Here is a 25,058-nt window from a genome sequence, read left to right on the forward strand (position 1 = left end):
AATTTATGTGGGCCCATGGGGAAAATCGTGTTGCCGAAACCGCCGTACGGATTGAAATGTGATAGCATTTTGTTCTGCACAGACATCTATATATTAAAGGCCGACCTACAGAATCTTCCTTGACCGGGAAGAAAATCTGTTCCCAGTTTCCTTCCTTCCATTCCCTCTCACACTCTCTTCTACTCCCCTCCCCACAGGAGCGGGTCTCTAATAGCATTCTCGATCATCTGCATCGGCGCGCTCCGGACACCCTCGATGCACGGAGCGCACCCTCCCGATGCGGCTTTTCGTTGCCCCAACGCGCACCCAGAAAATCGAAAATGCACCGGGGTGCAGGCCCACCAGGCATTGCGGCCAGGAGCGAGAATCGAGGAGATGGCGGGAATAGCAGACACGCAGTCTATCAAGGAGGTGACCTTGCGAAATTGAACGCACCTCGCAGCGGCACTCGATGAACTCCTCAGCTCTTCCGACAGCAAGGCGATGAGCTTTTTACCATTGTCAAGATTACCGGTGATTGCTATGGTGGCAAGGACTGCCCATAAGTCGTGAACTTTCAGGCGCTCCTTGCCACCGTAGCAATCACCGGCCATTGCCCATCACCGTGAACCAACAATGATGGGCAAAATATGCCTTTCTACGAGTAAAAATCCAAACAAACTGAAGCAAAATTTGAACAAAATGCGAGGTGACACATGGTGGCGCTCGCTGCACCATCAAGAGCACGGTGAACCGTTTTGGTTTCAAGGCAATTCCGGTGCGAGTTGTTCAAAGATGCTATGAGCTACTTCCCTCGGAAAAGAGGGCCTCCCACTTTCTCGAGTGGAAAGGAGTATCTGAGGAGAGTTTTCTCCTTTTTGGCCGCTCGTCGGCCTTTCAGAAGTTCAGGGACTGCGATGGAAATTTTGGGAATATTGTTCGTCGATGTCCGCAAGGTCTTCTATCAGATTTAAAACCGATTCACACAATTTTCGAATTCAACTGTCTACGACAGGCAACTAACCGACAACTTTTGTCGCAGCGTTACTGGAATCCAAATGCCTCTCTCTTACCACAGGCTCCCATCGCATTTAGACCCACCTTCGATGGTGCAGAGCTTCAACTTGGAACTGAGGGGGTGCTGGTGCACATAGATGCTGGCGTTGGAGCGCGCCTTGATGGCGGCCACGTTGCGGCCCCCCTGGCCGATGAAGCGCCCACACAGCTCCCGGGGAAGCTCGAACTCGTACACTGCCGGGAGGTCTTCCGGGGCCAGGCCCCCAAAGCCCCCGTGGATGTCGCTGCCCCCTTTGCCGCTGTCGCTCGACCCCTGCAACGGCGTCGCAGGAAGCGTGTCTTTCACGACCCTCGTCAAAGAACCCCCCCGAGATTCGACACGGCCAAGCAACTGCTGAATTTTCCCCCGAACACAACAACTACGATTAAAATCAATATACTCATCATTACCTCAAGAAAAAAAGATAGTTTTACAGGTAATTCATAGGCTGAGCAAAGTAGTTTCCACTGAATTAGTTGACAGAGAAAAAGCTATACCTTTTGCGATCGAAACATCCACATTTCGAGGCAATAATAAATGACCAATCTAAAATGGATACACAAGTGTCTTGTGTCGCCATGCAAAGGGGAAAATTAGTAACGCCCTACAGAAAACGTTCCTTATTTCGGTTTTTAGGTGAAAATGAGTATAGGATAAAGGACTATTACCTGTCCCAAGCATTAAGCATTAATGAATTGAAAGGACATAAAGCTATTATGCTATTATGACAACCAGCGACCCAACAAGAGGTGGGTTGCCGCTTGAAATACCGTGCGGAAAAGTATGGTGATACGGCAGGACCAAAGTTATATGACTGCTGAGAAAGATGTGAATCAAGTGCACATTTGCATGACTCACTTTATCAAAGCGAGAACCGTACCACAGAAAAATCTGTGGCACTGCAGCAACAGCAGCGGACAAATGTGTAGGATTTGAAACATTTACGTACGACTGTTAGCAAAATTTCACCACCTACCAGCATTGTACACAAACATATGTCCTTTTCATAGTAGTACTACTACAGGAAACTGTTTGTAATTAATCATTTCTTGGTATCAAAACTTAAATGTTCAAGGGAGTTGAAAACAGAAAATTCACTTTCTTAAATGGGACTTTCCAGTACAACAAGATACATGAAATAACTTATGTTTTAATAAAAATAAAAAAAGGACCACTACACCAAAAAAAGCTTGAACAGCTATCAAAACCATGTAAAATATTTTGAAAATGGTCTGATAATACAATGGCACATGAATAGTAAATTATCTTATACCTCTATTAACACAACAAGCTTGTTTGTGGCAGCTAAGAATCAAGCATTTCAACAACTTCCAAACCCCAATATGTGTTGACTGCTCAGCAATGACCATGAAAGTTACAGCATTTTAATTAACTAAATAAAATGCAAAGTACTCCCCCCTAAAAAAAAAAAAACAAAAAAAAAAAAAAACAAGTGGGGTATCTAAAGTTTAACGATATATATTTGTAGTGAGAAGCAACACACTTCTATGAGACATGCAAATTCCTTATCCAAGCAAAGCTCCATGTTAAAGATACTCATTAACAATACAGTTAAATATTTGTACATGGAAGCAAAGAAAGCTGTAATGCACCAACAATCTACCTCACTAGATACGTTGACATAATTCTATTTGCCACACTTCCCGAAAATGTGAATGGTTTTAAACATGGTGCAACCTTTGCACAATGCATCCTTCAGCCTTTGCAACTAAAACGTGGTGCAACCTTTGCTACTAAAACATGCACCATGCAGGTACTTGGCAAGCTGTGCCCAAAAAGCCCGAACAGCTGCTGCTCACAAGAAACAGCCTGTTAACAATGTGACATCATTATTCACTCTTAGAATAAGCTCCAAACACTTCCGTGAAACGTGTGCATGTTTAAGTTGTCATTTGCAGAAGGGTGTTTCCACGTCAAATCGCATAATGATGGCACGGGTCATATTTTGATATTTACGTAAACAATACATTCGAAAGCCACATTATTGGGAAAAGTATTCAGCTACATTTGAATCTTGTAGCTAATCTTCTTCTAGGGATATTGGATTTTGAAGCTCGAGGCATTTAGGTCACCGAAGTTTCACTATGGTACTTTGCACAGCCGTCAATTTCACACCTATTGTGGAATACCGCGCATCTGCCCACTCCACACTAAGCGCCTATTCCCAATTATGTAAGATCCGAGAAAATATGTACAGAACATTGATATGTAAAACTGATGACTGGACAAGCGCCCATCCCCCTTTTTTTCGCAATTATATCTAAATTTTGAGTGGGCGTTTGCCTGGTATTTTACGGTAAGCATGCACATATTAATCATTTTTCCTACTAATTTTATGGAAGGTTTACAATATACCGTAGAATACCGGGAATCCGCCCATTCCACATTCCACAATATCCACAAAATATGTACAGTACATTGATATGTAAAACTGATGACCGGACAAGTGCCCATCCCCCATTTTTTCGCAATTATCTCTAAATTTTGAGTGGGCGTTTGCCTGGTATTTTACGGTAAGCATGCACATATTAATAATTTTTCCTACTAATTTTATGGAAGGTTTACAATATACCGTAGAATACCGCGCATCCGCCCATTCCACATTCCACAATATCCACAAAATATTCACAGAACATTGATATGTAAAATTCATGACCGGACAAGCGCCCATCTCCCATTTTTTCGAGAGTATCTTTAAATTTTGAGTGGACACTTGCCCAGTATTTTACGGTGTATGCAGAATATTAAAAATAACAATACAAAATTTATATGCAAGAAAAGTTATGAAAAACGTCAAGTAAACATGTTTTAGAGACACATTCACAAATCATTTACCAACGAACTACTTTACATAAAATGACACAAAATATATCAATATCTTTAAATGCATTTTAAAAAGATATAAAAAAAAGAGTTGGCCATTATTGTAGTTATGTAATAATGCAGAAACAGCAGATTTTTCTAAATATGGCGAAATTGCACAAGAATATTTAAAGAGACTCTTGACTTTTATTTTTCTTAGACCCCCTTAATCATCTGCACAGTCTTGAGCTCACTTGTAATGGCAAAACATTGAGTAACATATGACCTCCAGAAGAGAAAAACAACACCAAACCTTCAACCAAATTGAGCTAGCTTGTCTTCGTTATAAGTGCTTTGCCGCACGACATTGGCTCCAAAGACATTTTCTAGAACCAACAAAGGCTGTACAGCGGTGCTGCTCTGTCGTAGGGTGTACAAAGCCATGCTGTCCCTAGCTCAGCTTTTATTTTTTTTTTCTCCATGCATGGCCTCCTAAGAATTCCACCCCCCCCCACCCCCGCCCTTTCAAAATCTGTCCATAAGAGTGGTTTTTCGGTGTGCATTAAAATGCTGCGCATGCCTTATATCTTTATAATGTAAATGGACTCGTGGGTTTTCGATGATGCCCACCATATTTCTATACAGATTTGCAAGTATGGCCTAAGGGCGCCACCATCTTGCTCGCTTGGGGGTGCGCTTACTTGCAAACATGTATATGAAATGATACCTTAAATTTTATTAATAAGAACATTAATTACTTAAAGTAATTATCAACCTAATTATATCAAACACTATCCTCTTTTCTAAATTTTTCCCTTTGCGGGAATCAATACATCAACCTTTTCTATGTACGATGCATACTTCTCACAGGAACGATTTGGCCCGTGTTTCACGAAACACTCTGTATACATATAGTAGGTATATAGTTGAGTGCTTCTCCCTAAGACATGCCTTTCATATAATAAAAATTTTACAGAAATATAACAAAAATATGACCCTAACTATCACTGTATGAACTGACATGGAAACACTCAACAACAAAACCCTTGCAGTTATCAACTTCCACCTGCATTCCATTGTATGGTATGCATCGATACTTAGAAATGGTAAGCTGGTTTGTTTGCCGTCGCACTATGCTGAACACCAAGATATACTTTCCAGATACTCCTTCCCTAGCCTTGTTTCTGAGGTGACAGACCTTCCTTGTGTGCGAGCTTTGCGTTTCACCGACCGTCCGCGGACAGTCCCTAGTAAGCAAAAGGCCCAGGGATGAGAATGGATGGGGAGGGAGGGAGGGGGAAGGGTTTAGGCGGCAACACAAAGAAACACAAATATGAAGCTAAGGTAAGGACAGCACGACTTTCTACCCCTACGACAGACCAGCATCGCTTCACAGCCTTTGTCGGTTCTAAAAAAAATGTCTTTTTGGAGCTGACGTCGTGCGGCAAAGCCCCTATAACGAAGACAAGCTAGCTCAATTTGAGTGAAGGTTTGTTGCTGTTTTTCTATTTTGGAGAACATATGTTACACCAGGTTTTGCCATCACGAGTTCGTTTAAGGCACTGCAGATGATTAAGGAGTTACAAATAAATAAAAGATGGAGGCTTTTAAATACAGTGATGTGACTGGCCTAAGCCTTTTCGGAACACCTTTCAGAGCAGCCAAAACAGTGTTTTGGAGCAGCAAATGTGGCCTTTGGAGCAACAACAAAAAAAAACAAAAAACAAGGTTGTGGAGCAGCAAAAGTGGATTTTGGAGCAGATATTCTTAGGAAAATAAAAATATTTGTTTTAAGTGCTGAACAAACGAAGGGCACTGAACAAACGAAGGGCAGAGCACATACTTGTGCTCTGATGTGACATGTTGTGAAGGAACTCACTGCTTCTGGTTTTACTACTGAGACATCCTACAAGTATACAGTGCTCTAGGCATTGCCGAGCAATTTCGAAAAACAGCTTGCCGCCGTTTCACTGGTTCCCGACGTGCCAGATTTTCGCCAAAAGTAAGCAAACATGAAACAATGGATTTCAAGCGCCCAGGCTGGTGCCTCTATCGTGCTATCATGTTCGCATGAACGTGAGGGCAACTTCGGCAGGCTTGCAGTTGCGCATGCTTCGTTGCGTGAGTGGAGAGTCGGAGACAACGGCTGTTAATCAAAACCAAAACTGTATGCAAAATAGAACTGTCAAGCATACGACAAAAAACAGTCCAGCGGCACGTGCTTGCCAGGCCGGCAAACAAGGTACTTACAAGCTAAACTGTCAAACACACACAAAAAAATAATAAAAAAAAGAACCCGAACGCATTGCTGCAAGGCATTGCAAGCCAGGGTCAAAAAGTTCTTGGAGCGCTTTGTACAACGACTGAACTCGAGACAAACAAGCGCGCTGTGCGGGTTCAGCGTGGATACATTGTCTTCTTTGTTTTAGCTCACTTCTCTTCACCAACTTTCTTTCACGGCAGATTTTTCACGTACCGGGGTCCCTCTTGAAAGAAAGCCCACCGAGAAAAACCTAGGTAATCAATACTTCGACACGGCAGTATCTGAGTTAATGAGGGATTTCTATAGTAACGTAGGATTTGAACAAGAACAGGAATGTTGATAAACATCCGGCAGTACTAGGCTTCATTTTAGAAAGTGCCATATCTGCAGCGACGTGAGGACGGCAACACCCAACGTCGCGCGATCACGGTGACTGGAAGGCAGGGACCAAATATAGTTTTCCCACGGCCACTGCTTCCAGGAGCGAGTGCTTTAGCTTGCAAAGTAACTCCCGCAGCGCAAAAACATGGTTTTGTTTCAAAGCATGACGGCATGACCGGTATCCGGCACGCTAGCGTCGGAGCGTCCGCACACACCCGCGTCTGTTGTTGAAAATACTTTTAAAAAGACGCGAGACGGGACCCACGAGACGACGAGAGCGCGAAACATGAGACGGCGGGAAAACCATGCAAGACCAGATGGACAATTGGTACAGGATACTTTGTGTCGGGCGGCCACATGCGCCACATAACACAGGCAAGCTCAATTATGGTACTCAGTTTAGTTTCGACTTTGAAAGGCGACTGAAATTGTTTTTTTGGCGCATGCAATTGACATGCAATTTTGCACATGCTAAGAGGAATCAGCTGCATTTCTGCATTGATACACAACTACAATAATGGCTAAGCATACTTTTGATATATTTGTAAAATGCATTTAAAGATGTTCATTTTGATATATTTTCTGCCATTTTATACGAAGTAGTTTGCTGGTTAATAATGAGCGAATCTGTCTCTAAAACATGTGTACTCAATGTGTTTCGTAGCTTCTCTTTTTTTTTTTTTTTTCACAAAATTTTTATTGTAAATTTTTGATGTTCTGCATACATGTTGTAAACCTTTCATAAATAAGTAGGAAAAATTACTATGTGCATGCTTTGGTGCGAAATTGACAGCTGTGCAAAGTACCATAGTGAAATCTTGGCAATCTCGATGCCTGGAGCTTCGAAATTTCATATCTCGGGAAAAAAATTCACTGCAGCGTTCACATATACCTGAGTGCTCCTCCCGAGAACATGCCTTTCACACATATTTTTACACAAATATAAAAAGAGACATTACCCAGACCATTGTTGTATGATCTGATGTGGGAACACTCAGAGCTCATGGATATTCCACAAAGGTGGAACCAACAGTGATGTGATTGATTAAAGTCATTTTAAAGCACCTTTTAGAGCAGCCTAAAGTTCATTTTGGAGCAGCAAAAAGAACTTCTGGAGCATAAGCACACTTTATTTTCATTATACCACAGCAAATAGTGTGTGAAGACTTGTGTGTTGGCCTGTCAAACTGAAAGACAATGTCTACTTCGCCCTCCTACTTATGCGAAACCTTTTGTAAGCATCAGTTACATGGCAGGCCTGATTTCTTTGAACATATCACACCCTGCTTAGTTATGCGTAGAAGCACCAAACATGGCAACAAGGTGTCGATTGATGAAGGACAGAACAAACTGCAGTGCATCATTATTTTTGGTAGAGAATCGAGTATAAAGCAATTACCGCAGAATACTGTGCACCCACCCATTCCACATTAAGCGCCCACTTCCAAATTTGTAATACCGGAGAAAATATGCACGATACATTTACATAAAAAACTGATGACCGGACACAAGCACCCATCCCCCATTTTTTTGCAATTATCTCTAAATCTTGTGTGAGCGTTTGCCCAATATTTCACATTAAAAAAAAAAAAAAAAAATTAGAACTTTTTGGTTGGTTTGGGACACACAAATCAAAACATAAATTTTATGCGAAAAAAAAAAAAAAAAATTAGAGCAATATTGACAGCGCAAGATTTATTTCAAATTCTGCATGCAAAGTCCATGACGTCATGGAATGGCCATACACTCTTTCCACCTCAACGAGATGGTCATACACCATCTCCGCCTCAATGTGTTGGCCAAGCCAATCCACCTCTCCTCCGTGCGCGCGAAATGCTGAGAGAAAACAAGTGGAAAGGAGGTGACTACCAGCTAAATCGCGTCTCGCACCGTCAATATTGCTTCAATTCCTCCTTTATTTTCCCCCCCGTAAAATTTGTTTTTTGACACGCGTGTCCTAACCAGACTTTTCCCTTTAAGGTTGTTTTCAAGTTTCCATCTACTGCTCCAACTAATTTAGTTTCAATGTACTTTATTGACTCTGCCATCAGACAGATATGAAGTCACATAAAGGTAACAACCAAACAAGAGAATTGGCATAAAACAATAAACCCATAGAGCCGACCATACAAATATTTTAGCAATATTCAAGTATCCTCGCTAAATCTCGAATTAAAAAAAAAAAATGAAAGATGTTTACACACCTCTGTTACGCAAAATTAGAGTGCAGCTCTTGAAGGAGGGGAGGGTATGCCCCTCCTCCTAATCCGCACCCTCTTCCTCTTCTACCTCCTTCCATCCTCCTCCTCCATACCTTCCCCTCCTTCGTACCCTTTCACCCTCCTCCTCTGCACTCTCCCCCCCTCCTCCTCCATACAGGGGATTGACTTGCACTTTCCAGTGTCCTGGGTACTGTCACACAAATTGCACATAACTACTAATTATTTCACTATGACAACCGGGTTTATAATGCGAGACATTTTTGGCCAGTTGCTCCGCATTTTGTGAAGCTATAGCCTGTGACGTCCCATCATGCAATGCGCACAGTGTTGCATTATGGGATGTCACAGGCCTACACACCGATTCAGTTTATCCGCTAAATTTTGAAGGGAAGTTTAACTGGTGTATAGGTCTGGTGACGCCAGCTCACGGGGCATGAATTTTCCCGCTAAATATAGCGTGAAAATTAACAGCCCGGGACCTACACATCAATTCAGTTTCCCCACTAAATTTAGCGGGGAAACTGACATCACGTAACCTGATGTCACGTGACCTATACAGCAATTTTGTTTTTCCTCTAAATTTAGCGGGAAAATAAACGTCACATGACCCACACACACCAATTCAGTTTCCCCGCTAAATTAAGCGGGGAAATTGACGTCACGTAACCTGATGTCACGTCATGCTAGGACGCTTCACGTGTGCAACACTATTGCCCAGCAATTTGCCACACAATTTTTTTTTCTTTTCTGGTTGGAACCTTTTTGTTGTTGGTACACCGAACTGTTGGTTTCGGTATTTCACTGAATGTAATTGTTTTTATCACCTATACACTTGAATCGTGCCCAAGCAGGTTAGGTACAGATAATCTGACATTACAATTAGAAAAAACAGATTTCTCACGTAAAATGCGCCGTGAAAATACAGCATGAATGTAATTTTAACATGCAGGAAAACTTTTTTTTTATTTTTCCCCTGGAGATGAACGAGTATTGACAAAGCTGTTGGCAGAGCGAATAATTTTCCGATGACTCTAAGATGGAATTCTTTGTTCCTCGCTGGTTTTTAAAGATGGTTTTCTCTTTTTAAGAACTAACTCCTATGAGCTGATATCAAACAGGATTAGACAAATATTTAAACTGAGATTGCTTTTGTATTCATGCAAATATTGAGGGACCCTTGGAGCAACCCTGATGAAATTGATACAGGAAAAAAAATTTCTCACGCCGGCCGCGCGCTCGGCGATGCAGGCCATTCCTCTACACACATGCACACGCCCGCATGCAACACTAATATACAGAATATTCAAAATAATATAAAAACACACAAAAATATAAAGCAAAAGAAAAAGCAATAAATTACCGTAGAATACCGCCCATCCGCCCATTCCACATTAAGCGCCCATTACCAATTTTTTGAGATCTGAGAAAATATGCACAGTACATTTATATGTAAAATTGATGACCGGACAAGCGCCTATCCCCCATTTTTTTGCGATTATCTTCAAAGTTTGAGTGGGCGCTTGCCCGGTATTTTACGGTAAGTCAGATCTTTATTATCCACGACAGTCATATAGACTCCTTAACAAATATTGAATGAACTTCTTTCCTTTGCTCAATTCTACCAAATTTTTTTTTTTTATGTCTACAACTTAACAATTAGTTTGCTGGTCTCGTCAAACACATTTTAGAGCGCAGCTTTTATACTTCGTTTCAGCTTCCGTCCGAGCGCGGCAGATGTTACGAGCAAAAGGGCCAATCAAACAGCGTAAAGAGCGCAACGTCATGGCGCGCGCTCTGCGCTTGATAGGACTAGCCGGCGAAGGAGCACGCACAGAGAGCACGCTGGTCCTATCAACTGCAGAGAGCACGCCATGACGTTGTGCCTCTTTCGCTGTTTGATTGGCCCTTCGGCTCATAACATCGGCCGCGCTCGGACCGAAGCTGAAACGAAGTATAGGCACCCGTCGTTTTCCCCGCTATATTAAGCGGGGAAACTGAATTTGTTTATAGGTGATGTGACACCAAGTCTTGTGACATCATTTTCCCCATTAAATATAGTGGGGAATCGAATTGGTGTTGAGGTCACGTGACATCAATTTTCCCGCTAAATTTAGCGCAGTTATGCCGACGGCGACATCGCGAAACCCGGAAGCGGGCACCTACGAGCTGTGCTCTAAAAGAAATGTTGTCAGAATATAGACATTTGCAAGCATGACGTCTCACACACGAGGGTAGCTTTAGCAGGTTTGCAATTGCGTGTCCTTGGTTACACGAGCAGAAACATGGCGGTGGCCAGATGCTTTGTTTTGCAATCATAATAGCCACAGCTTTATTAAACAATTGTGCATAACATTCAACTTTGGAAGGGTGCTTTCCCCATAGCAGGCAGGTGCACTGCAGTGAAACAAGACAATATTCATTTAGCAGTTGTTGCTCCACTGCAGTACACCAATGCATGGTGAGAATCACTGGACGACAGTTCAGTGTTTCTCACCCCCCTCCCCCCCCCCCTTCCCGAAATCTCCGATTTTGCTGGGACCTCCTCTCCCCGTCCCCCTCATAGAGCATTTTGTCATGGGCGGGCGGGCGGGCGGGCGGGCGCCCCGCCCCCGCCCCCCCCCCCCCCCCCCCCCCCCCCCACATTAAGCGCCCACTTCGAAATTTGTAACACCGGAGAAAATATGCACGATACATTTACATAAAAAACTGATGACCGGACAAGCAGCCATCCCCCATTTTTTTACAATTATCTCTAAATCTTGTGTGAGCGCTTGCCCGGTATTTCACATTAAAAAGCAACTAAACAAAAAAAAAAAAAGAGAACTTTTTGGTTGGTTTGGGACACAAATCAAAAAATAAATTTTATGCGAAAAAAAAAAAAAAAAAATTGGAGCAATATTGACAGTGCGAGATTTATTTCAAATTCTGCACGCAAAGTCCATGACGTCATAGAATGGTCATACACTCTTTCCACCTCAACGAGATGGTCATACACTCTCTCCGCCTCAATCCGTGCGCCCGAAATGCTGAGAGAAAACAAGTGGAAAGGAGGTGACTACCAGCTAAATCGCGTCTCGCACCGTCAATATTGCTTCAATTCCTCCTTTCTTTTTTCTCCCCGTAAAATTTGTTTTCTGACACGCGTGTCCTAACCAGACTTTTCCCTTTAAGGTTGTTTTCAAGTTTCCATCCACTGCTCCAACTAATTTAGTTTCAATGTACTTTATTGACTCTGCCATCAAACAGATATGAAGTCACATAACGGTAACAACCAAACAAGAGAATTGGCATAAAACAATAAACCCATAGAGCCGACCATACAAATATTTTAGCAATATTCAAGTATCCTCGCTAAATCTCGAATTAAAAAAAAAAAAAAAAAAAGATGTTTACACACCTCTGTTACGCAAAATTAGAGCGCAGCTCTTGAAGGAGGGGAGGGTATGCCCCTCCTCCTAATCCGCACCCTCTTCCTCTTCTACCTCCTTCCATCCTCCTCCTCCATACCTTCCCCTCCTTCGTACCCTTTCACCCTCCTCCTCTGCACTCTCCCCCCTCCTCCTCCATACAGGGGATTGACCTGCACTTTCCAGTGTCCTGGGTACTGTCACACAAATTGCACATAACTACTAATTATTTCACTATGACAACCGGGTTTATAATGCGAGACATTTTTGGCCAGTTGCTCCGCATTTTGTGAAGCTATAGCCTGTGACGTCCCATCATGCAATGAGCACAGTGTTGCATTATGGGATGTCACGGCCTACACACCAATTCAGTTTATCCGCTAAATTTTGGAGGGAAGTTAAACTGGTGTATAGGTCTGGTGACGCCAGCTCACGGGGCATGAATTTTCCCGCTAAATATAGCGTGAAAATTAACATCCCGGGACCTACACATCAATTCAGTTTCCCCACTAAATTTAGCGGGGAAACTGACATCACGTAACCTGATGTCACGTGACCTATACAGCAATTTAGTTTTTCCTCTAAATTTAGCGGGAAAATAAACGTCACATGACCCACGCACGCCAATTCAGTTTCCCCGCTAAATTAAGCGGGGAAATTGACGTCAGGTAACCTGATGTCACGTCATGCTAGGACGCTTCACGTGTGCAACACTATTGCCCAGCAATTTGCCACACGATTTTTTTTTCTTTTCTGGTTGACGCCTTTTTGTTGTTGGTGCACCGAACTGTTGGTTTCGGTATTTCACTGAATGTAATTGTTTTTATCACCTATACACTTGAATCGTGCCCAAGCAGGTTAGGTACAGATAATCTGACATTACAATTAGAAAAAACAGATTTCTCACGTATAATGCGCCGTGAAAATACAGCATGAATGTAATTTTAACATGCAGGAAAACTTTTTTCTTTATTTTTCCCCTGGAGATGAACGAGTATTGACAAAGCTGTTGGCAGAGCGAATACTTTTCCGACGACTCTAAGATGAAATTCTTTGTTCCTCGCTGGTTTTTAAAGATGGTTTTCTCTTTTTAAGAACTAACTCCTATGAGCTCATATCAAACAGGATTAGACAAATATTGAAACTGAGATTGCTTTTGTATTCGTGCAAATATTGAGGGACCCTTGGAGCAACCCTGATGAAATTGATACAGGAAAAAAAATTTCTCAAGCCGGCCGCGCGTTCGGCGCAGCAGGCCACTCCTCTACACACATGCACACGCCTGCATGCAACACTAATATACAGAATATTAAAAATAATATAAAAACACACAAAAATATAAAGCAAAAGAAAAAGCAATAAATTACCGTAGAATATTGCGCATCCGCCCATTCCACATTAAGCGCCCATTACCAATTTTTTGAGACCTGAGAAAATATGCACAGTACATTTATATGTAAAATTGATGACCGGACAAGCGCCCATCCCCCATTTTTTTGCGATTATCTCCAAAGTTTGAGTGGGCGCTTGCCCGGTATTTTACGGTAAGTCAGATCTTTATTATCCACGACAGTCATGTAGACTCCTTAACAAATATTGAATGAACTTCTTTCCTTCGCTCAATTCTACCAAAATTTTTTTTTTTTTATGTCTACAACTTAACAATTAGTTTGCTGCTCTCGTCAAACACATTTTAGAGCGCAGCTCTTAGGCACCCGTCGTTTTCCCCGCTATATTAAGCGGGGAAACTGAATTTATTTATAGGTGATGTGACACCAAGTCTTGTGACATCATTTTCCCCATTAAATATAGCGGGGAATCGAATTGGTGTTGAGGTCACGTGACATCAATTTTCCCGCTAAATTTAGCGCAGTTATGCCGACGGCGACATCGCGAAACCCGGAAGCGGGCACCTATGAGCTGTGCTCTAAAAGAAATATTGTCAGAATATAGACATTTGCAAGCATGACGTCTCACACACGAGGGTAGCTTTAGCAGGTTTGCAATTGCGTGGCCTTGGTTACACGAGCAGAAACATGGCGGTGGCCAGATGCTTTGTTTTGCAATGATAATAGCCACAGCTTTATTAAAAAATTGTGCATAACATCCAACTTTGGAAGGGTGCTTTCCCCTTAGCAGGCAGGTGCGCTGCAGTGAAACAAGAGACAATATTCATTTTGCGGTTGTTGCTCCACTGCAGTACACCAATGCGTGGTGAGAAACACTGAACGACAGTTCAGTGTGTCTCACCCCCCCCCCCCCCCTTCCCGAAATCTTCGATTTTGCTGGGACCTCCTCTCCCCCTCCCCCTCATACAGCATCTTGTCATGGCCGGGCGGCCTCCCCCCCCCCTGAAACAAATCCTGGCTAGGTGCCTGCTGAACGAAGCTAGCTAATCCACCAACAACAGACCACGCACATGAGAAATATTGTGAAACTTGCGAGTACTGTCAGTGTTTCATAGAGATGAAGTCAAAAGTACAACATCTGATGCCATAACCGAAAGTTCTAAAAATTTGCAGAAGCTCACTGTAACTCTCTAGCTGTGCAGCGGGACCCTAGTTTTTATTAAGTACTTTTATTGATATTGACTTTTGGCACAATGTTAGCACAAAGTCCTCGAATTTTGGAAAGGGATGTAGCAGGGTAAAAACACTTTGGTGCAGCAATCACATCACTGAACTAATGAGAAATGGAATTCTTTGAATAGAAACATCCTGGAAGGATTATAGACAACAAAGAAGTGTACTAAGTGCCATCTTCAATTGAGTAAGGCCAGTCAGCACAAAAAATAATGTTCCGTAGACCACAGACACGACCAAACAGGTCTACAGCCTCCAAAGCAATGAGCATGTTCCAATAATATACTGTCCTTACTACAATGATGTGGATGGACTCATGTATAAAAAAAAACCGCCTTACAGGGGAGCCACCATGATGGGGCTCCCTCGTCACCCAAGACGTTTTATTGACACAAGAAACCGTTAAGGGCTTTGCAAACCATGAAAAAACCAAAAATGTTAATGAAATGAATCAAGAGGTGGAGAATAACCACATGAAGATTGCCTGGAAACAAGATGACTGCAACTGTTTAAAGCAAAAAGCAGCTACACAGACTGGTTTCCTTTTTAGCCTCTTAACAACCTGAGTACCTGCCAATGTCGGTCACGTTACAGGCAGCTGCTCTCGAGTTCCTTGAATTTGAGCGAGAGACTTCGTTTGCGCAACACATCTTGCCAGTGGCGTCTTTAACAGGTGCAGAAGGAAACTAAGTTCACACAACAGAAGCAACAGTGGATAGGCGAGAAAAGCTAACCTACTTCTACTAAAGCAAAGCAGTGACCGCATCCAGAAGGCACAAACAATCGAAAACTCCAAAGCATTCAATGAAACAGCACCACATGGAACTCATTAAAGTTTTTACCAGGGACAACTGTTACACATTAAAATGGTTGATGACTTTCTGTTACAACATTGGCATTGAATTGGTTTGAGCTTCCTTTACACCAGCTGTCAACACTGCTGGTCCAGTGTTCCACAAGGGTGCTGCCCAATTTTGAAGTGGAACACAAAAAAACACACTGTGTGGCAAGTATGCCATATGCCAGAAAGTTGTTAGTGCAAGTATTAAACCTGTTTCCTAACTCTAACCTTCCTTGGACAAACCAATCACAGAACCTGGGGGTGTCAGCCAGCCTTGTGGGGAGTTCTTCATGCCTCCAAGCACGGTAAGACTAAATATGCCAACATTCCACTCACCCAAAGGACACAGTTGAAGGAATCCTGCGGCAGCTCCAGATCGTCCACCTCGCAACTCTCTTCCATCTCCTTCAAAAGCAACTCTTCAATGACCAGAAGCCTCTCGCAGCCCATCGAGAACCCAAGGCACCGGTCTGGGCACACCACCTCCACAGAGCAACTACCCATCTTCTCAGAAGAAGTCTCGTGCCCAAACCCTACCAATGCTGACACAAGGACTACCCTTCTTGGGGCTGTTTCTTCGATGACACCTTGAAACGCACGCCAGTGTAGCAGGTTGTCCTTGTAAGGACAACCTGTACGAAGAGGAGCTGTCCTCCGTCAAGGAACGACGTGGCAGGCCACTTGCCAGTGAGCTTTGACGCAACTGGCCAGCAACCAAAGAGGCATTCAGTGGCGTACACACACGGCAGGAAGAGGGGGACAGTGGGGGAGGGGCAGCAGCAGCTGTTCCCACACACGCATGGCCAAGCCGACACGGGAATTAAAGCGAGAGCCAGAAGAAAGAGAGGCCTCCTCAAACAGGTGATGACTGCAGAAGACAGATGGTGTGCTTTGAATTGGTTTTGTCATTTTCTGCATGCAAACAAGCTAGCGATGCTTCCAAAAGTGGGCAGTTGGAATTTTCCGAAAAACTTTATGAAACCATAAAGCTCTTGGGCAAGGCTGGCATTTAAAGTAACAACACCGATGTCGGCAACTTGGCAGGCAATCAATCCCTAGTATAGAGCCTACACAATGCAAAAGGTTGCAACGCAGGGGCTTTGTAATTCTACAATTTCTACCACTTAGAACTTGACTCTGTTTGATCTGCCCTTACACTGCACTGTCTGGTTTGTCAATGAACTTGAAGTTACCGCCTACAAGGTATCTTTGACCGCTCCTGGTTTGCATACTTTTCCCGATTTTTCTGGTTTTTGTGCATCATACTCGTGGACCTTGTCAGGCAGTCATACAAGTGACCGAGCAAATGAGCAGTATGTAGATGAGTTGGTGAATTGCAAACATAACTAAAGGCTGAGACTACAGAAGAAGGAAGGCATTTAAAACAAAGAAAACACACAGGAGCGACCACCTCTCAAATAAATCTCGTGGAACATACCAAGTTATGAAAACTTAATGATATGACAATAGGCTGCAAGTGTTTTTAGGGTGTTTATGCACTGGTACTGTCACATTTACTTTTTGTTATAATACATAAATTTATGTATTATAACATGTAAACATTTTTCTTCTCTTTATAGGAAGTGATAACTAGTGTTGACTATTTGGATTGATTTTTCTTTTGTACTATTAAAGTGTATAAATTAGTTTTTTATTTATTTTTATACACTTATTATAGACATAATTGCCAGTATTGTTCTAGATATTTTTTTGCTTTTTAGTGTATACTTTATGTGACTTGTATTGCATAGTACATGTGAAATTCTACCCCATACCTATTCACAGCCCATCAGAAATCAAGTACTCATAAAAAAAAGTGACCTTGTAAAAAACATTATGATGACAGTGGTGCAACACACTACATTGCAATCTCCAGCAAGCTCGGGTAGAACAAGATTTGTGTTTGGAGCTTTCGTTTGTAGTTGTATAATTATTGATCCATTATTCAGAGAACCAGCACACAAAAATATTAATAAATGAAAGCATGGCATGATTGGCATTTATGCACAAGTATTCTCATACTCTCAATGTTTGGCCAAAATATTCTGGTGCTTTCCTGACTTCTCTAAGTTCTTCCCCTTAATAGCCAGCCTACACTATTTTTTGCAAACCACTGGCTTAGCTATTCGCGACTCCAGCAAAACGGACGCCACCAAGCGGGAAAACCGGGAACCAGCTGGTCCAAGTCGCTCCGCGCCCCTCCGCGTCTCTGGTGGCTTTCGCGGACACGTGTTGTCGGCGCGATGGCGAACAGTGTAATTTCACGAAGGTCCGAAAATTTCTTAAGTTTGCCTAAGTGTTCATTAGTGTGGCAAAGCCTCGGTAGATTGTTTCCTTCCATCACGTGTTTTCGATTTCTTTGATGGGGAGGAATCGCGGAAAAACGTTTTGATTTCTTGTCTGTCTCGAATCACATTCAAAGTGACGACTACTTGGTAATTGATAAGGGGTTTCTTTATAAGGACGTAGAACAGTGGGAGGACGACAGACAAGGCATTTCGCTGGAGGGAACACCAATGCTGCAGTCAAGTGAATGGGAAGGTTCGATAGTTGCTTTTCTTGAGTTTGGTTGTGTTCGATTAGCTTCAAGTTTGAACCACCCACGCCGGTCGGTGCGTCGGCTATTCATCTTGGCTGCTTTTCGCCGAAAAATCCTCTGGACCACTCTGAAGGAGTTGGGCTGATTTCACAATTATTTGATTCAGGAAAGCCTGCTCGCTGCAAATAAAGAATGAAAGAAATTATTTGTTTTCAAAAGGTGGCGGACACGTCTCGCAACGTTAGAAGCTGTCACGGCATTATGATCTATCGCGCCTCCAATATTTATATTATACCCCCGCCGAATTAAGCCAGCAGCAATACACGTCTGTATTGCTCAGGTTGACCGGCCACAAAAATACTCATTTTTTCCGTTCAGGATTCAAAGTCAAGTTCAATGCAGAGAGGTTCTGCGTGAATCTCCAATGAAGACTCTCTTCAGTTTGTCCGCATTCGTCTCCGTGCTACCGGCTAGAACCATTTGGCTAAGTTTAACTTAGTATCTCTCTGTCTGTCAAATATACTTTTATTCAGCAGTTTACCCAGTAGCTAATTAACTAAGGTCATATTTCAAACCAAAGAATATACTAATATCTTGAAACTAAACATTTGAGAGAAATCTCTCTGGTTGGGGAATACAATAATTAAAATATGGCAACCAACTAATATCACTTTAGTGGGACGTAGTACGTAATATAATACATAATCCGCTCGTCAAAATGACTTCTGGATTGCTACTAAAACCTGAATTGAAATACGAGTATCAGCTGGTCAGTGGGGTGCCGGCGGGTTAACATGCTTCTTGGCTCAAGAAGCGCTTGCTTAATTTTCGTAATTTTCCTGCAGCCCGTGTTGTTGACCGAGCAGACGACTGAAGCTGTTTCTTAAACGCGGATACGCACAAAAGCCCGATTTCGCGGACAGATAAGTCGCATGGTCGAGGCATGCGAGTTGGCTGAAAATTACTGTCGGTGGGAGAATTTTGCAGTCATTGCCGCTTTCCTTAGATGAGCAAAACTGATTAGTATATTACCGTCTCTCCAGAGCCCATAGTTCCGGTTTCGAACGAAATCTCCGAAACGAAAGTTTGACATGAAAAGAACAAAAAACACACTTGGAAAACAAAACTATGCTCTGCAAGTTTATGTGCACCGGCTACACTTAACCGTCTCAGGTCAAATACCTATAAAATTGGGCATTAAACAAAAGAAAATCTGTTTAATTGAACGCGCCACCTGTTCAGACGGCCCGGCCGAGCCGATGCGACCTGGACTGAGCCGCCATGTTTGTTTGGTGGTGGCGCTCCCTATAGGTCGCTGGAGTCGCGAATTACTTCCTACAAATAACTTGGATGTTCGTCCCCCAATGAACGAAGACCAACACCAAAATGAAATTAACCATCATTTTCGGAACAACTCATACGTTGGGGGGGAGTTTTCATGCAATAAAATCCCAAGGACATATGATGCAACCAGACCTGGGAACTGCATGTGTGAAGTATTTTGTGCTTTGCTTTCTTTTAGTAAACCACATAGTTGCGAGTCAGCACCAGTCCTGTTGTGTACGTTCCTTCTCTTTGTCCTGGTCTTATAGCGCTGTTTTCCCCTAATCATGTACAACTGGGAAGCGAACACTGCAGAAATGAATGTTGGCTTAATTTAATATGTAGCATGAAAAGAAAAAGAGCACCGACTGCTGTTGCACAACCTTGATCTCTGGAACTCTTATTGGCCCTCAAGCAATGTTTTTGAGCAGGTTGTCTCGAGCCAGTCAGGGTCGTTTTGAAGCACAATTTGGAGCAGTCAAGAGTTTGTTTTAAAGCAGCAAAAAGAACTTTTGGTGCACAAACACATACTGGTCTTGTTAATTTCGCTGCAAGCATACTATGTTAGGGTTCATCTGTTGGGTTACAACTAAAAAAAAACTGCTTTTTTTTTTTTCCTTTTTGCAAAACTACTTTTAAAGATCGACGACCAGTTCACGCTTTCCACTTGTCCCCCCCCCCGCTTCCTCCTCTCCCCCCTTCTACCCTGTCCACCCTTGCCCGTTTCCTCTTCCCCCATGGTGAGGAGGATCTTCTGCCTTGCAGAATATCGGAACTGGTCGTCGGCCTTTAACCACCTATTGCACAGCAGGTAGTTTTATTACCCCCAAACACTAATCTAGCTCTTTATAGGTGCGTTTCAAAACACCACACCTGGTAACAAAAATATTCCAACAAAAGCCATATTTTTTTTTATTGAATTAGAAAGGACCACTGCTGCAGCTGCTTTTGAAAGATGTGCTGTTTGACGAAGGACATAGCATAAACAAGTTAAAACTATTTCCATTTCGAGAAAAATGTAGGACTCAACATAAAAACTACACCTCTAATGCAGCCCATACCTTGATGACACTATTTAGAAATCTTCTCACTGAACTTATATATGCACTTTTATGTCTCGAATCTGAAAACAAGTCACGACCAAAGATTCATGCAACTCACCAGGACAGACATCACAGTCTATCATATATATAGATGCACATTAGCAATGGTACTATGAAGAGAGAAAGAAATCACTGCAGAGTAGAGTTGCCACATTAACCCATTCGCTTCCGAAGCCTGCGATCTGCGGATCTCCAAAAGAACATTTATTTTCGAAGCATGTGGATAGATGGCAACACTTTAAATGTTCTAAGCGTTTTTTCTTTTTTTTTTAGTACATTTGACACCGGATGGTCCTATTTGTCTACTTTTTTTTATCTTATATGTTGGAGCAAAAAGGAAGAAGTTTTTGGGTGTTTTCTTTGTATGGAAAGCATGGAGTGTCGAAAGAGAAGAAATCTCACAAGTGAGGAAATTCTTGAGATTTCCGAAGACGATAACTGTGATGACTTGGAGTTCACTGTGGACTATGAAAGTAGCAACAGTGACAGTCCCGATGAATCTGAGACGTCGGACTTAGGAGAACCAGACAATTCTTCGCCGCCCCCCTTACCGCCAGCTTCAAAAGCTCCGAGGCTGGACGTCTGGCAGTGGGATGATGATGACAGTGGCGAGGAAGTTGTGAAACGCCTTTTTGCCTTAATGCCAGGTGTAAAGAGAACTATCAAGAAAGCTCTAGGTGACAGTCCTACAACAATGAGAATGTTCAATGCTCTGCTAGGGGAGGACTTCTGGCAGATGCTGGCGCATCATACAAACATGTATGCAAGCGAAAGCAGGCTTCATCTCCTCACCCTTTGTGGTTTTCGAAAACTCCTGGTGAGATGAAAGTGTACTGTGCACTATGTGTGCTTATGAGCCAAGTTAAAAAAGAGTAGCATTCAGGCCTATTAGTCTCAAAGAAGTGTCATTAGTGCGCCTTTCTTCGCGTCCGTGATGTCCAGACAGCAGTTTTGGGCCCTTCCACGACACCTCCCCCTGTGCGACAACAACCTCACAGTGGATGACGACAAGCTTTAAAAGATATGTCTGGTCTCGGACTATGTCTAGAAGGAATTTTGAAACTCATACTCTCCAGTAGACGGACTGGCAGTGGACGAGCCTCGTGAAGTTCCGGGGTCGACTCTCTCATATCCAGCTCAACCCTTTGAAGCGAGCTCGGTTCGGGATCAAATTTTACAAGCTGCGCCAGTCGTCTAGTGGGTATTGCTTGAACTTCTTTATATATACAGAAAAAAGTGAGAAGACACTGGCAGCCACTGGAATGTTGTGCAGGGAGGCAGCTGTAATCGACCTTGTGAAAGATAGTCTTGTGGATGACCAATTGGTACTCTTTTCCAATACTGTACGTCCACATCAAAGCAGCATGTTCCAACACAGTTGGGACTGTCGGAGTGCGTCACAAGAACGAGCCAAAAGAGTTGAAGTTGAAGTTTCAGAAAGGTGAGTGTTGCAGTCTCTTTTCACACAGAGTGATGGCCCTAACATGGCAGGACAAGAAGCCCGCGAGCATGTTGTCGACCTCCCATGATGCTATCAACCTGACAGACACGGGAAAAAAAAGGAAAAGACAAGAAGCCAGTGCTCATACCCCAGGTAGTACTTGAATACAATAGAGGTATGGAGGGCGTAACATGAAGACCAGCAGCTGGCTTCCTTCCCAGAAGACGTTCTACAAGAAAACCTTCTTTTACATCATGGATTTGACTGTTTACAACAGCTTTATACTCTGTGAAAAGGCAACCGGCAAGAAAGTCAGTTACACAAAATGGAAAGTCGACCATGCCGAGCAGATCGTAAAAGAGACGGTGTTGCCTGGATACCGACAACGTGGAAAGCCAACTCTGGGTGCCTCGCCAATGCACCTAGAGGGTTGAAAATGGGCGCATTTTCCTCGTCAGATTCCAGCGAACACTGTAAAACTAAGCCCGTCAAGGCGGTGCCACGTCTGCAAAGGCAAAAAGAGTGGGAGCCTTTAGGACTGTGAGAAATGTGGTGTCGCCTTTTACATGCCTCTGTACATTAAGTTGTTTCGTAGACCCTCAAACCACTTTGCATCCGCCTATTATCCAAGATTCAAATGTAACCACAGCTATGCTGGTGTGATTTCTCTTATGAGAGTGTTAAGCTTAATCTTGGGTTTTACGGACGACATCAGCCGGACAAAAACGGATTGCGGAATACTGGGTGGGGGAGGGCCATGAAGCGAATAGATGAACATTATAAAGTTCATATATATTTTTTTATACACTGGATGAGTGCATGTGCACCTTCCACACTGAACAAGTGCTTTTTCTCCAAGTCTGTGGCTGTGCTGCGGTGCAGCAGGATACTCAAAAATCACAATGTTCACCAATCCGCAAAAGCAACTTCTCCACAGTACACCAGTATGGTGTAGGAAGCACACTCAACAAAGCTAACTGACCTTAATATGCCACAAATTACAAGGATTGTGGAACTTAAGATTGTCAGTTCAATCTGAAGGTGGAAACAAATAGTATTTTATTAAAAGCAATAACTGGAAATTTTGAAAATCCTCTCAACCCTACTGCAGTGATCTGGCAGTGTAGCGGGGCCTCCGCTCTCAGTTTTGATACAGAGATGGAGGAATTAACTTTTGATGGAATGATAGCGCAAATTCCTCACATTTTGGTTGAACATAGCAGGATGGAAACGACATCACTACGCAAGTTCACAGAAACATTTTCCAATGCATCTGACCAATTTATAACGCATAGATGTGTCAAGCATCAAGAACTGTGAGACGTCGTCTTGCCTTTCATGAGCCAGAAGAACAATACTTGCCAATGAAAGAGAAAAAAAATCCTTCAGAAGGGATAATGATATTTCTGAATATATGAAAACCAATTCAATACAGGTAGAAATTGAGGGAGAGGAGATGACAGTGTGCGGGCCGTTGGAATACACAGCTCTGGTTGGAATGATTAGTGGGTGGATGCAAAGCTAGCTAGCTGCCTTTGTCTTTGCTCACCGTATGAACGGATTTGAAGATTGAGCAGAGACAGAGGCTTTGCGCAGCGCTCGCATGGCCTTCGCAGTAGGATCCGCTGCGGCCAGAGTGTACCATGAAAAATTATGTTAGCGTTTCGTGAGATAAAGTCAGGCTGGCGCCCCCATGGGTTTCCGGTCCTGAGAAAAGTTGCAAAAAGAAAGCAAAATAGTACTCCGTCGAAGCTATGAGTAACACCACCTCTGGATCAGGCACATAGCCGGGGGGGGGGGCATGGGGCCCGGGCCCCCCCAGGAAATCTTCCATTCCGCTGGGGCCTCCTCTCCCCCTTCCCCTCTCATACAGCATTTTGTCATAGGCGGGCCCCCTCCACATCAAAATCGTGGCTACGTGACCGCCCTGGATATATTGGTATATTACTATCTCCGTGCGTTTCCATTTAGATAAACATTGTCAATATCGGCTCCTTCGAGTGTTTTAAGTGCAAATTTGTCGGACATGGAATATTTTGTGTAAGCCTACATACTTTTTTTTCCTTATCTGGCAGTTCCTTAAAGAAAAAAAAAATTAGCATATTGAAGTTTTTACACTTCTCATATCTAATTTATTTTAGCACTTTAAGAACATTTCTCGATGAATTTAGTAGGACACTAACGTTTAGAACTACTGCTAGAGATAATGACGTTATGCAGGGCCCCGAATCATACTTGTTTGCGAACTAGAAGAAATTTGGATTCCAACCAACACATTTTTCACACAAGCATGCTTGGCACGCAACAGGTATAGGAGCAGGTCATGTCCAGAAATCACCTTCATTAGAGGTGAAGCACCCGCACGTGCCATACACAGCATCACCGCAGCAGTGCAACATCAGAGGCATCTGTTGGCCTACATCAACAAATGTAGGATTCTCAGAAAGTACTCAGATCTTTGGAAATGATGGAAATGAACCCGGTACACTGAAAATTTTTTATGCAAGTTTCTCGCGTGTTTGTGTGAAAAGAAGCATGCCGTTACAGAAACTCATCTTCAGAAACTTCACAGACTTCCACTGTTCATGACCGGATCCCCCAACCTTTTTTTTCTTTTTTCCTGGCATGCCTCACACAAAACATTCCCTACGACCACAGACGCCACCTTCGTTCATTCCGACCCAACACCAGTGCTTGCCCTCCGCGCAACAGTGCATTGACGACGGCACGGAACTCACCCAATCTGAGCAGTCGGAAATGGATGGCACGAGATAACCTACTGTCCCCTGCGGGTGGGAAATAATGCACACCTCAACTTATGGCCCTCCCACTATACCAGGCTACTGCCAAAAAGGTAAAGGGACAGGAAGCATCCAAGAGCCACGAGCCACTAGTTAAAAAGTTAAGTTCCTTTCAGAACACATGTGCTCTCAAGAGGACATGAGACCTGAACGGGTCTTGGCCACCTCTTTTCCTTTGCCACTTGCCAGTACAGGAAACCAACACAAGCTTCCTGCACAAGATGGACTATGCCCCTACTATTAACTGAGGCAATACCAGGAGTAATAACCAAAGTTTCTCCACAGCGTGCATCCAC

The 25,058-nt window shown here is 43.1% G+C and overlaps 1 protein-coding gene across 1 annotated transcript in view; it reads right to left on the minus strand.

Moving 5' to 3' along the window:
* LOC8032612 (A-kinase anchor protein 1, mitochondrial) overlaps window positions 1-25,058 on the minus strand; it is a 51,393-nt gene that overhangs the window by 13,113 nt on the left and 13,222 nt on the right. Inside the window, exon 3 of the mRNA XM_029970296.4 lies at window positions 1,081-1,309. Within this exon, the coding sequence (XP_029826156.3) occupies window positions 1,081-1,309 (229 nt within the window). The remainder of the gene's footprint in view (window positions 1-1,080; window positions 1,310-25,058) is intronic.

This window comes from Ixodes scapularis, unplaced genomic scaffold, assembly GCF_016920785.2.
Source record: "Ixodes scapularis isolate PalLabHiFi unplaced genomic scaffold, ASM1692078v2 PGA_scaffold1__304_contigs__length_218370807, whole genome shotgun sequence".
NCBI classification, from domain to species: Eukaryota; Metazoa; Arthropoda; class Arachnida; order Ixodida; family Ixodidae; genus Ixodes; species Ixodes scapularis.